Below are 14426 nucleotides of genomic sequence, written 5' to 3'. Positions count from 1 at the left end.
CCTGCATGTGAACCTCTAAACTGAAACTGACTCTAAACAAAGGGAACTTCCCTCCTTCCTTTTGAAACATCTTATCCCCCCATTGGTTCCTCTGGTCAGGTGTCAGCTAGGCTAGGTGAACTTTTTAACCCTTTACAGGTAAAAGAGGCATTAACCCTTAACTATCTGTTTATGACAGGGTCTTAGTCAGGAGCTTTCACACCTTGGATCTTGTTTTGTTTTTATATATTTTTTTTTAAAAAGTCTAGATTAAAGGAATACCAGTGCTACAAGAAGCAGTTTGCTTATGCATGTGAGTACTCTGTTGAACTCAAGACTATTTGCAGGAATGGAGCTTAATTCATTTGATTGTGCAAATTTGACATGCATGATGACACAAAATACAACATTCAAGAATTTTAGTAACTTTGCATAGGAGAAAGAAGTGCCCCAAAAAATCTCATACTGCGGCACCTCTCATGGATTTCTGCCATGTGTCAAATTACCTGTAACATAGGGCTCTTTAGATGGACTCCGTAATGATTAACAAACTGAACCATCTGTGTCCTACCTCACCTACTTCTTTCTGACAGTTTCCACACTTCTCTTCTACTACACTATCACTCAAAAGAAGTCAGCACTCTGTTGCCTGGTGAGTTACCTTGATAGTTCCCAATTGGCCTCTTTGGGTATGTCTACACAGCACTGCAATTAAAAACCCACAGCTGGCCTGTGCCAGCTGACTTGGTTTAATGGGGCTCGGACTCAGGAGCTGTTTAACTGCAGTATAGCTGTTCTGGCTCAGGCTGCAGCCTGAACTCTAGGACCCTCCCACCGCAAAGAATCCCAGAGCCCTGCATTAAACTGGTCTTTATTCTTGGCCAGAACTTTGCACTTGCACCAAGGAGGAATATTGCCCTTTGAAATTGAGTTACCTTATTTAATGATCTGAGTGCTGTTAGCTTTCACTTGGAAGGTGTTCCTGTTGTGATTGAGAAGAATGTACTGGGTTTTCCTGTGCAACTGACCTACTGTAGGCACAAAATATTACAGCTTGACCCATGATGCCAGAAGTATTTTACTAGAAACAAATCAGTAAGCATACCAATTCTTTTGCTTGGTAATGTCATGAATGCACTCTAAGTCAACCCAAGGTGAGGAATGGACTTCTGATTCCATGTTATCAGTTGTAGGAAATCTGAGTGTGCTGATTTGTGTGTTGGTTAAAATGGGGGTGGGGAGTTGCTATCTCACTCTATTTATGGCATTTAGATTCCTGATGTCATTCTTGTGACTTTGCCCAACTTACGTCTAGTTTAGTTCTTGTAACATTACAATGAAATAGGAAGCAGTGAAGTCACATTTTAGATATTCCTGAACACAGGAAATCAATGACCAGCTTATTCTTATTACAGTCAAAGAAGGAAAAGAGACAGTCCAGACCATCTAACTGTTAAACAATAATGGAACTTGTGGTGTGAGCAGTACACACTGCACATATGCAAAGTAGGGCTGTCAATTAATCACAGTTAACTTACGCGATTAACTAAAAATAATTAATTACGGTTAAAAAAATTAATTGCAGTTAATCACACTTTTAATCATACTGTTAAACAATAGAATACCAATAGAAATGTATTAAATATATTTGGATGTTTTTCTACATTTTCAAATATATTGATTTCAATTACAACACAGAATACAAAGTGTACAGTGCTCACTTTATATTACTTCTTGTTCAGCCAGTTGCTCAGAAAAACAAGTTCGTTTACATTTACGGGAGATAATGCTGCCCACTTATTATTTACAATGTCACTTGAAAGTAAGAACAGGCGTTTGCATGTCACTTTTGTAGCCAGCATTGCAAGGTATTTACGTGCCAGATATGCTAAACGTTTGTATACCCCTTCATGCTTCAGCCGCCATTCCAGAGGACATGCTTCCATGCTGATGATGCTCGTTGAAAAAAAGTGCTAACTAAATTTGTGACTGAACTCCTTGGGGGGAGAATTGCATGTCTCCTGCTCTGTTTTATCTGCATTCTGCCATATATTTCATGTTATAGTAGTCTTGGATGATGACCCAGCACATGTTGTTCAATTTAAGAACACTTTCACTGTAGATTTGACAAAACACAAAGAAGGTATCAGTGTGAGATTTCTAAAGATAGCTACAGCACTTGACCCAAGGTTTAAGAATCTTAAGTGCCTTCCAAAATCTGAGAGGGATGAGGTGTGGAGCATGCTTTCAGACGAGTTAAAAGAGCAACACTCTGATGCGGAAACTTCAGAATCCGAACCACCAAAAAAGAAAATCAACCTTCTGCTGGTGGCATCTGACAGATAATGAAAATGAATGTGCGTTGGTCCGCACTGCTTTGGATCATTATTGAGCAGAACCCGTCATCGGCATGGACGCATATCCTCTGGAATGGTGGTTGAAGCATGAAGAGACATATGAATGGTTAGTGCATCTGGCACGTAAATATCTTGTGATATCTGCTACAACAGTGCCATGTGAACGCCTGTTCTTACTTTCAGGTGACATTGTGAACAAGAAGCAGGCAGCATTATCTCCTGCAAATGTAAACAAATTTGTTTGAGCGATTGCCTGAACAAGAAGTAAGATTGAGTGGACATGTAGGCCCTAAAGTTTTACATTGTTTTATTTTTGAGTGCAGTTATTTTTTGTACATAATTCTACATTTGTAAGTTAAACTTTCATGATAAAGATATTGCACTACAGTACTTGTATTAGGTGAATTAAAAATACTATTTCTTTTGTTTTATAGTGCAAATATTTGTAATCAAAAATAATATAATGTCAGTGTATGGTACAGTAAAATAAAAACAAAACAAAAACCATGTGCACATTTAGGCTGAGTTAGAATTAACACTGTATTTCTCTATCAACAATGTTTGCAAAATACTTAGTGGAGATTAAGACCAAAGAGAGAAACTTAACAGTCTTTATTTAAATATAGTACTAAAAAAACTTCGTTTTTATAGCCCCTTCCATGCAAGAATTTCAAAACACTTTATACACAACACACCTTGTGATATATTAAATATTATTATTTCTATTGCAGAGACAGGAAAACTGAAACAGATTGGTAAGGTAAATTGCCTATAGTAACACAAGATAGTTGGTGACAGAACTAGGCAAAGAACCCTGAACTCTCATCTACCGCTCCTATGTTCTGGCCATTACATCAAAGTCCCTCTCTGTTTTAATTCCCAAGTCTTAAAAGCTAATTTTCATTTCCTTTTCTAACTCCATAAGCAACGTAAATTAGTTCAGGACAATAGCTTGACTTATGTTTTCCAGGATGTAGCAGGCAGGCATTGCAGCATTTATAATCAAGATGTTAGTTTTGGTAACATTGTCACCTTCTTGGCTCAGGAAATTTTGTGGAACATGAAATACTGCTGTAAAAAGAAATACTCTATTAAAAACACTTTCTTGCAGTCTTTTAAAGAAATAACACTTTTATGATTTAATTCAACAAGAATTGTTATATGTAGTGAAAGCCTTTACATGGCATATTATAAATATTTCTTATGCTTACTAAGTGATCACAAGGACTGTAATAGCCAAATCCCTACTGCTGCATTAAAAGCTCTTATAGAATGAATCTAATTCACTACAAATACTCTGTAATAAGCTTTGGCTGTTAGGGAATCATGCTAGGGGCTTATATATGGCTAAATTTATAAAGTTAAAACAGTATTTTGCCTCTTAATATGCAGTCTTTTAAAGCACACACCTTTTTTCCTGCTCCCACACCCATGAAGTTACTTCTGATGTCCTCCCCTTAGGCTGTGGGGCAGGTGAAGGCAAATGGGAGAATGCAGGAAATTAATGATGATAGTAATAAGTAACATAAAAACCCCACACATGCACACACAAATCATGAACCCAAGGCCATTGGGAGTGGGAGAATCTACTCTTCTCCCTCATATATAGTTCCTGTACCTGACTGCTATTGCTTGTAACTTTCCCTGCATAATGGAATTCTTGGGCAGTTTCACTGTTGTCCAGAGATCTGAGTAAATATGACTCCAGAATCTTGTTAATTTTATTCTGCTGCTGTTTGAGAGGAAAAAAGATTTGAGCAGCAATGAAAGTGTTTGTCTACAAACTCAGGAAGATGGCACTGCATCAGATCACATTTGGAAGACTGTCACGCTGTAGTTGATGTTCTGCAGAAATTGATGGGTTAGTGCCCCCTGCCAAAGGAAATCTTCTCACCACTGGCAAGAGGATTTTACAAAACTTGCTGACCTATCATTTCTTTTTTAAATTTAATTTTTCAGTTATTTAGAAGTTGTATGTAGCTTCTTACCACTGCATTGAAAAATATAATCCTTTTGAATTTGTGCATATGAAGTTACTGAACTTCCCCTGGATGTCTGATGAGCAGAAGAAGCAATTAGAGGGGTATGAGTAAATGTTTCAGTCTACTGAGCTCTTTTCTGACTGTATTTGTTTAAGCAAAAGCAAAATATATGAATGAGTGGTTGATTTCCCCCCCCCCCCATTTTATTAGTTCAAAATTTTTAAATAGTAATTGGACCAATTGCCTGGGTATTTTGGGGGTGGGTAGGATGGCGGGTGTGTGTGTATGTGTTAAGTGACCTTTTTTCCAGAACAAAGTTACTATAATTTTAGAATATCTTCTTTTTCTGTTTTCTTTCCTAGGGGCTCTGCTGTTGCCAAAATAATAGGCAATAATGTAAAAAATATGCAAAAGTTTGCTTCCACAGTGAAAATGTGGGTCTTTGAGGAAAATATTAATGGGAGAAAACTGACAGATATCATAAATAATGAACATGAAAATGTAAAATATCTCCCTGGTTACAAGCTGCCAGAAAATGTGGTAAGACTTGGAAGCTAAACTTGGTGTGTGTGTGTGTGTATATATAAATTGCTTATAGTCAGAAGTGAGATAGAGTTTGACAAAAAGCAAAAAAGTGAATGAAACACTCCTAACTATTTTGTTAAGGGTTCCGAACAGCTGAGCTCTCTAAGGTAGTTGATAGCTAACATAATCTTGTAATAGATTTTCCCCTTCAATGACTTTATGGCACCATATGCTATATTGTGTATATATGCAAACATGTGAAAATAATAGAAAGATTGATGCCTTTGCCCATAACTACCATAAAGATTTGCCCTCAATTTTGGAAAGGAACTGACTGACAAGTTTGGAAGAAAGGTGGGATTTCAGACCCTCTGGAAGTTCACTACTGAAAGCTGCATTGAATTATGTAAAGGCTGTTCACTTTTGTAGTCATTTATGCCAGTGTAAAGTGCTGCCAAACCTGAATGGTGACATTTTTCACGCAGTTCGCACTGGTGTAAATGACAACATATTGTGGTGGGCAATCATGAATCTGGCCAAGAAAGAGCTAGAAGTAGGAGGAGAGAGCAGCAACTGACAATTTAATAGGAAAACCTATGGGTTAAAAACTGCCTATAGCTAGATTATGGTTCTATTGGTGCCATTGAAACCTAAATGCTGCACCAGTCTCCTAATGTGAAGTAAATCATAGACTAATAGAACTGGAAGAGACCTCGAGAGGTCTAGTCCAGTCCCCTGCACTCATGGCAGGACTAAGTATTATCTAGACGATCCCTGACAGATGTTTGTCTAACCTGCTCTTAAAAATCTCCAGTGATGGAGATTCCACAATCTCCCTAGGCAATTTATTATTTCCCTTTTGTCATAGACTAGGGAAACTTTGGTGTTACCCAGGTTGTTCATGTTCATTACCTCCATTAATAGTGATTGCAGAGGCCACTGTACAGCCCCAGAACTCATTTTTGGTGCCTCTGTTATTTCAAGTGTGGTTAAACATGAGGACTACTTTAAAGTCCTCATCACTTGTTGGAAAAGGGTGAAGTCTGGCAGGTGGCTTGGAAGCTGGTCACCTTAAAAAGAAAAACAAAACCTTTTAAGAATCAAGAATAGAACATCAGGAAACAGATGTAAGAGAGACTGGTGAAGGTTTTTTGTTTTTGTTTTTTTTTAAACAGGACATGTCTATATTACAAGCACTACAGTGGCACAGATGCTGTGGCATTGTAATGTAGGCACTTGCTACAGTGAGAGGGAAGGGTTTTTTCCATCACTATAGTAAATACACCTCCTCGAGAGGTGGTAGCTAGGTCTACAGTGTGCTTAGGTTGACTTAACTACGTCTCTGAGGAGTGTGAATTTTTCACAGCCCCAAGCAATATAGCTAGGTCGACCTAAGTTTTAGGTGTAGACCAGGCCTCATTTTTCTGAGTGCAGTATGTATTAGAAATGTAAACTGTTTTGCCAAACCAGCAGCTAAGCAAGAGACATTCAAAAACGGCCTCTAATTTTGCATTTCAATCAATTAGGTTGTGAATATTAGTTAGATGTCTGAACTCTGATTTCTAGGTGCGAACATCATTTGCTCCTGCAAATTTGGTAGTTAGCTGTCTAAATTCTGTCATTTGCAGGTACAATTGATTGTGTCCACAATATTAGAAGGCAGGGAAAGGCCCCTTTCAAAATTTGGCCCAATATGTCTTGGGTTGGGTTGGCTTGAAAGCATTTGATGCTCTCGCATGTGTAGGAATGTAATGTGCATGGGTTTTTTTTCTCTTATTGATATAACATGATAGAAATGATCATTCTCAGAAAGCTCGTCTAGATTATTTTTAGAGAACTTTTGAATAGAATTAATTTTTTAAAAATTCTTTTGTTTCACAACCCCCTTTGTCTCCCATAATTGTACAGATTGCCATTCCAAATCTTAACGAAGCTGTGCAAGATGCAGACTTGTTGGTCTTTGTCATTCCTCACCAGTTTATTCATAAGATCTGCGATGAGATCACAGGACGGGTACCAAAGAAAGCTGTTGGGATAACACTCATCAAGGTATAATAAATGCTATATGTTAACATTGTCAATATATAATGGAATCTTCTGAAACCATTCAACTAAGAGTTTGAGATGAAAAATCTTTCCCTGTCCCAGCCAAATTGTTATTTTTTCTTGATTGTTCAGTAGGACTTCTTTGGATGTACAATCAGAATTTGAGTCCTAGTCACTAATGAATTGTTATGCAGTGTTTTTTATTTTATTCTGTCATTTTCAGTAACAGGGAGGTGAGACTGCTTGCAAGACTAACTTAAAAAAATATTTTGCACCACCAGGCTTTTCAGCCTATTACTTTCTCATTCTGGACACATCACTAGATGGAGAGCAGAGCACAACTATAATAGTCTGGTTGTTAATTCACATCCCAAACACTGAGCTGATCATTTTAAAAATTGACGAGAGACTCTCATGTGACTGAGTGGACAGTGCTCTCGTTCACATCAAAGATTTTGCTGCAACAAGAGAAACTGTTCAGAGCCATCCAAAAAGATAAACTAGTCCCAGTATGGGAACTTGTTGGGAACAGCATTTTAAAGGGGCTTTCATAGAGCTGGAGGCAAGGGAGTTTCTGTTTTAAATGACATTTTGTTTCTGAATATTAAGCTATGGTAGATCTGGTTATTCCCACAAGCTTCTAGAAGACATTACTTTGTTCTTGCCCTTCATTTGGTTGAGGGTGGGGGTTCTTTATTTTCTCGGCACAAGTTCCCCTGTCTGTACTCGTTCCTGGCACAGGTTCACCCTCCAGATCTTTCATTTTTATTTTTTAAATAAATTTGTCTCTCTTTAGTTTAGCTGAAACCATTGAATCTTGTTTTTGTCAGTGCTGCCCTATCGAAGGGATTTAGTCTTGAAATCTTGAATTTTATTAAAAGGTAACACTGCTCTAGTTCAGGTGTTGTACTTTACAGATCAGTTTTTGATTATACATTCATTGAATTGAAGGATGAAAGAAACAGGGCACATGATTCTGGCATAGTGTTGAAAGCAATAAATATATAGCGACGAAAACTTCCATGTCAGCTATCTGAGATGAAAATAAAATCCCAGACTGAACATTTTGAAGGCACCAAGTAGCCTACACCAACAGAATTGAGGACATGTTCCTTCACTCTTTTTCTTAAACTCTTGAGAGAAATGTAATTGATTCTTCCCTAACTCATTCTGGCCTATATGTTTACCATGATGTCATTTATGTCAATGTGAAACCAGAATAACTCTAAATGTCAGTCTGGTTACTGTGGCTTTTACCCAGATCAGATTTGGATCAGAAACTGGGTCTTTATTTCTTTAAAAATACAGTTTAAATTCTTGATGGTTATTGACTATATTTATGTAAAGAATAAATATTTAATGCACTGGTAAAATTATGCAAAGGAAAAAGTATTTATTTATGCAAGGGAAAACACTTTCTATTTTTTTCCATAAACATTAGTATATTCTTAATCTGAATATTTAATATAATGTTGGATGACATCTCTTACACAAGCCAGAACTGGTTACCAGACAACTTCCCATTGTTAAGCTGCTTCTGTGGTCCAGTAGGTGCTCTCTTTAAAGAAATGGTGCAAAGGTTTTTTGTTTTTATTCAGTTGCAACTGTGTGCAAACTACCTATTTCCACTTTCTGTCAATGGGACAAAAATCTGTACAAAGAGGCAGAGATCTGATCTCACTAACAAAAGAGCATGTGAGAATGGAATCATCTCACCATTCATAAGTAACGGAGGATTTTTTTATTTCTAAGCACGTGCACGTGCGTGCATGTATACACACACTTGCTCTATTTATATCGCTATGCAAGTACATTTAGCGTGGCCATGGGTAACAAATGCTGTAGTTAGTGTAGTTCTGCTCTGAAAGAGGGCTATGTAAAATGGCATTGGTGGGCTCCTTTCTCTGTCTGATTTCTATATGCAGTATATTCTCTTTACAAATAAAAGGTGTATGTTTAACTTCCAGACCTGCAAATTCAACCTAATATGTGACAATAAAACTGGGTCTTTGGTGAATGCCGGATGAGGCCCTGAATGATGCATCTGTAATCATGTTGCCTTAAATTGATTATGACAGGGTAAATGACTGGAACTCAGTAAATGTTTGTGTTGAATAATAAGAGGAAATGGAATCCAACTTGCTTTTTTAGCATTGCAGTACAAGAAGAGCACAGGAGTGAAAAGCAATTTGAAAGCTTCTCTGGCCAGCCTTTGGGTTGTTCTAATTTACACCTAGTTGCCTCTGGTGACCATTGCAGCATCTAGATCTATTGCCCTGGCCTATGTTGGGAGCCATTACATTGGCTCTACACCACATGGGGAATACCCCTACACTGTGAAAGTTATCAGGTCAGATCCACCTGGTTCTTTTAAGATCAACTTCAGCCCTCGTAGAAGCAGGTGCAGCTCCCTTTGACTTCAGCAGAAGTCCACGGCAGGTCTGGATTTAGTATCCAGTCACGTGTGATCTCTCTCAATGCAGGTTATTCATTCAAGTGCGCAAATTCATATCTAGGTAGTTGTTCCAAATGCCTTTTAAAGAGACTGAATGGCAGCTGTTGGTTAATTGCCTGTTCGGGGACCTAATAAATAGACTGTCAAGACATCTTTGGAGCTGTTAAAAAACAACACATACATGAGCATTCTTTCAGATTCTCATCACTGTACAATATGGTCCACAAAGATGTTAAGTGAGAGCGTGAGAGTGAAAAAAGTAATGCAACAGTATAGTAATTGACTTACGTTTTAATTGGCTGGTTTCATACATGTGTGTCTCACAATGTCTCTTAGTTGTGCAGTGTTTTTAAAAATAAACTATTTTTTGAGCCTTAGGAATGCAAAACTCTGCCAGCCAGGAATGTCTTCTGTGGCTTATATAAAGTTTAATGGATTTCAGCAATGCCTTTTTATGCTTAAAAAAAAAAAAAAAAAGGCCATGGTGTAGTTCAAAGTGATGCTCTTCTGTGCGCTAAGTATGAGAAACTGTTTAAAAATAAAGCTTTACAAAGAAAATGTTTCTATAACCTCCTAAATATTTATTCTTTTGGGAAGGAGGTGGACAGTTTTGAGCCTTGTGCTTCTATAGAGGGGAAAAGCACAGTTACTTCAACACATTTTGGTTCCATGGGAGAAATAGCTTTGGACGAAGGAGGTACTGCAGTTCCCTGAAAAAGGCACAAGCAGTCAGGAGTTCTGGATTCTATTCTCCACTCTGGCACTGATCTACTCCAGGCACTTCAGTCTCTCTCTGCCCCGTTTCTCTATCTCTGGAGAACAGGGATAATGATATTTCAGTAAAGCACTTTGAAATCGATAGATGAAAAATGCTACGTAAGAGTAAAAGTATTATTCATCAGCTTCTTCCATATCTACAAATGGGCTTTTCACTTTGTAGTAGTGTTCAAGATGACTAGAACTCTGATTGACTAGTAAGCCATTGCTGTCATTAAACACGAAGTGATTTCTCTATGATATTTCAGTTTGAGTGTTTTCCCCCACAAAATATTACATAAAAATATTAAAATCCAATCCTATGAGTTTCTGGGCCTCGTTGTTTTCTACTGAGGTCAGTGGGCCAGCTCCTGAAGAGGTGGAAATCAGTGTTGCTCCATTGACTTCAGTAGGGGGACATTCATTTACATCAGCTGAGGATCTGTTCCCAGGGGAGATGAACTTGCAGCACCTTACAGGATTGTGCCCTTTATTTAGCACAAAATAAACCCTGTTGTCATCATCTAGATGTTGGTAGCTAATTCCTAATTTTTAAGTGCAATTTTGTATAAAAGGTCACAGTAGAGGCAAGGCTGTATAGCCAGATGTGTCTGTGTGGCTTATCTCAGTGGTAGCAAGTCCACTATCTTCTGTCACTAACTGGATAAACTTTATTGTAGCTTCCACCCAGGAAGGCTAATTGTGACACAATCTATTCTGTCTAATGCCTGTTCAGTAATTCACTTTAATGTTGGCTGCAGGGAATAGACGAAGGCCCAGAGGGACTCAAACTGATTTCTGACATTATTCGAGAGAAAATGGGAATAGACATCAGTGTGCTGATGGGCGCTAACATTGCCAATGAGGTAGCAGCAGAGAAGTTCTGTGAAACCACAATAGGTAACATTCTGTGTAATTAAAATGTTTAAAATATCGATGTCTATGCTCAAAACTCCACATTGAATAATTTGAACATCACCGTTGCCAGCTTTAATCAATCATTATCAGAAGCTGCTAAGTCTTTCATATTTAATTTCTGAACTTCCTATAATTTTTGCACTTCCAAATGTAGCAGTAAGGCATTGGGAGGAGAGATTATGAAATCTCATTAGGATTGTGTCTTCAGAGCCAACCCTTATTTCTTTTACAATGAAATAATTACCAACCCACAAAGTAACAATTATACTGTTTAATACTGATAAAGTAACCATGCCACTGCTGTGCAGAACATTTTACTACATAGGTTGCTACATAGTCTAATATCAAGTGATTAGATGTTTTTTAATACAGGTGTTGCAGCTTGTGAAACTCTCTCTCTTTCCATATTTATAACTTTTTAAGGGTGCTACTGTTTCCTTTGTAGGTTTTCATCGTAACTAATTCTTCCAAACCGCGGGTGTTGGCCTCGATCCTGCAATTGGAACTACTAGCACAGATTTCTCTGCACCCATCTAAGGCTGGAGAGATTTCACAAAGTCTCACATGTGCATTCAAATATATACAGCTGTGTGCAATCTGAGGGAGTTAATGTTGTTAGACCATAAATTTTTTTTTTTTACTTTTGTGTAGTTAGCTTTGTGAGCTTAGTGTCACGTTAACATCTCTTGCATATAATTATTTTAGATGGTTGATTTAATTTAAAATGTTGACAGACACTTCTTTTTCAGGGCAACGTTAGCTTGCTGTGTTAATAAGGTATCTGTGACTTGTTTTACCAGTAGGTATGAACATGTGCTTAAAGTACATCATAGAATTGCAGCTGCTGAGAAGATAACTTGGACAGATTTTTTTTAAAACCAATTTTAATTATTTAAATAATAAGAAAACAAGGGAAATGGATTTAAACAAAAAGGATGTGGTGGTGAAGTTATATGATCGTTCTTCTGTCTATTCTGAGCTCTTAGACTACTGGTAAATGTCTCCATGTTAAGAACTATCTTGGTTGGAGGGAGGGGAAGTGGGGAAAAACAATCTAACTCCTGCTTTGAAGTATTATGCCTTGCAATAAAAAGACAGCATAATAAATGAATACATTATTCATTGCTTGCTTTCTCCCCCCCCTCCCCAACAGGCAGTAAAATCCTGGAGAACGGCCTTCTTTTCAAAGAACTCCTGCAGACGCCAAACTTCCGAATAACTGTAGTAGACGATGCAGATACTGTTGAGCTTTGTGGCGCTCTTAAGGTACGGTTAGCTGTGCTGAATTTTTATGACTGGGGAAGGGAGATGATGGGGGTGGGGAGAGAAGGGGAGAGTATTTACCCCTAAAAGGTTGTCTATCTGTGTGTTTCTCTCTCTAAAATATAAAAAATACATGCTTTAAAACTAAAATAATTGAACATACAGCTCTGCAAATATTAGACATAAAACTGGAGAAAGGCATGTGGTTAGTGCATGGAGCTCTGCATCAAGATATCCTGAGTTCTGTTCCTACCTCTGCCACTTACTTGCTCTGTGGCTTCATGCAAGTTATGTTGCATCCAGGGCTGGCACTTCCACTAGGCGACCCTAGGCAGTCGACTAGGGTGGCAGGATTTGGGGGGTGGCATTTTGCCGTCCTCAGCGGCAATTCGGCGGAGCGGAAGGACCCCTGCCGCCAAATGCTCTGAGGAGGAGCGCTGCCGCCTACGGCGGCAAAAACCGAGGCACCACTCTTGGTTGCATCTACACTCCTGAAACACTTTTAAAATCCATTCCAGCCTCTGGGCAAGGTCTGTGTGTACAGCAGCCCCTATGCAAGGGGAGAGGAATGTGAAGCTGAAGTTAACCTTTTTTGCACTGGAAACCACATAGTTCCCTTGCTCCCTATCTCATTTGTTTTTAGAAGCTGCTTCTACTGGCACCGTTATACCGACTGTATAGGTGGGACACAACTCTGCTAAAACAGTTTTTTAAAGACTTATCCCAGACCAGGTGTTTTAGCAAGTTATGTCCCATCTATACAGTTGGCTCAACTGTGCCAGCTGGAATGGCTTTGAAAAACAAAGAGGCAGAGAGCAGTCTAGTCAGACACTGCCTGGTTAGGTGTTAACTCCAGATTTACATTCCTCTTCCCTTAAGTAGGTACTGCAGTGAAGCGGTATAAGGGCTCCTGGAGAGAAGAGAGAGAATGGCAAGGCCCTGTGCCCAGATACCAAAGTCTGGATGAACCCTAGACTGGGAATTTCCTTTTTATTCCTGTTTTTGCTTATGGTACCTAATTCTGGCTTATTCTGATAAAGCCTTGCGCTTGCTGAGAAATCCTGCGAATTGTTATTTTCATCCTATCAGGTTAGAGGTAGTTTCAGAAGCATGGATGGGGCCTTAGTCTCCCTTGCCCAGTTTCACCACAGGAATAAGCTGGTAGGTTGCCATTGACTTCGCTAGAACTTCATCTACGTAACACCAATGGTGAATTTGGCCCTCTGAGCCATAGTTTCTCTATCTGCAAATGAGAATAGCAATAAATACATTTTTGGGAGATGGGTAGTAAGTAGTAAAGGGACTCCATGAACATGAAATCACAACAGTTTTAAAAAATGAGTTAAGAGTAACTTCAGGAACTGGACTTGAGTCTGCATTATGCTGCCATTTTCATACTCTTTAAAATGCTTTTTCTCTCCCCGTTGCTATGTGATGAAAGACCCATGCAAACAATAAGGAAAACAAGTAAACTGACTAAGCACAAAGTGCTGTCAAATGCGCACAGAATAAACCTAAAAATGGAGAATGTCTTCTAATTCCTTCCAGCTGTAGTAATTTGAGATGATGGTTGCAACTGTAGTAGGTATAAATATTTTTCGGACAAGAAGTGGGATTTTTTTTTTTCATTACCCATGTGTCCTTCTCAAATAGTGAATGTTGGTGCAGCACTTTGAAGATGTAAAGCACTATATTGTTGTATACAAATCTTGTGCATGTATTCTCCAAACTTGTATTGGATAAGGTTTGTGCAGAATTGCTGAACAGTAAAACAAATATTTTTCTGTTCTTTCAAAGAACTACAAAGCTGTTTTTTCTTTTGTTTCTGTAACTGAATTGTACCGATAGGAAGTGAAGTGTAGCTTAAAATGATTCCTATTGATTTTTTTTTCTTTTCGGGTTAATTTACAGGAAATTGTTATATATATGTTGTTAATGGCTTGGGCCCCTGGCCAGTTATACAATAGTTCGTGTTCTCTAATGTTTGTGACGGGAAGCAATTTCACTGAACACAGTCGTGTACTAGTAAAGCTACATTTATGATACTTCAGAAAATCACTGAAAAGAAAAATAAGACTCCCAAATATAATAAAGTAATATGTAGTGCTAGTCAGTATAAACACTGTAACGATTAGTAAACGTTAC

General features: G+C 38.2%; 1 protein-coding gene across 2 annotated transcripts in view; it reads left to right on the top strand.

The window, feature by feature from the left end:
• GPD1L (glycerol-3-phosphate dehydrogenase 1 like) overlaps positions 1–14426 on the top strand; it is a 34528-nt gene that overhangs the window by 3350 nt on the left and 16752 nt on the right. For both annotated transcript variants that reach the window (XM_026649360.2, XM_029910975.1), the window contains exons 2-5: positions 4681–4858; positions 6752–6892; positions 10862–11000; positions 12172–12284. In XM_026649360.2, the coding sequence (XP_026505145.1) occupies positions 4681–4858; positions 6752–6892; positions 10862–11000; positions 12172–12284 (571 nt within the window). The remainder of the gene's footprint in view (positions 1–4680; positions 4859–6751; positions 6893–10861; positions 11001–12171; positions 12285–14426) is intronic.

This window comes from Terrapene carolina, unplaced genomic scaffold, assembly GCF_002925995.2.
Source record: "Terrapene carolina triunguis isolate 2854851 unplaced genomic scaffold, T_m_triunguis-2.0 Scaffold84, whole genome shotgun sequence".
NCBI lineage: Eukaryota > Metazoa > Chordata > Testudines > Emydidae > Terrapene > Terrapene triunguis.
This window is presented reverse-complemented; position numbering and strand designations above follow the sequence as displayed.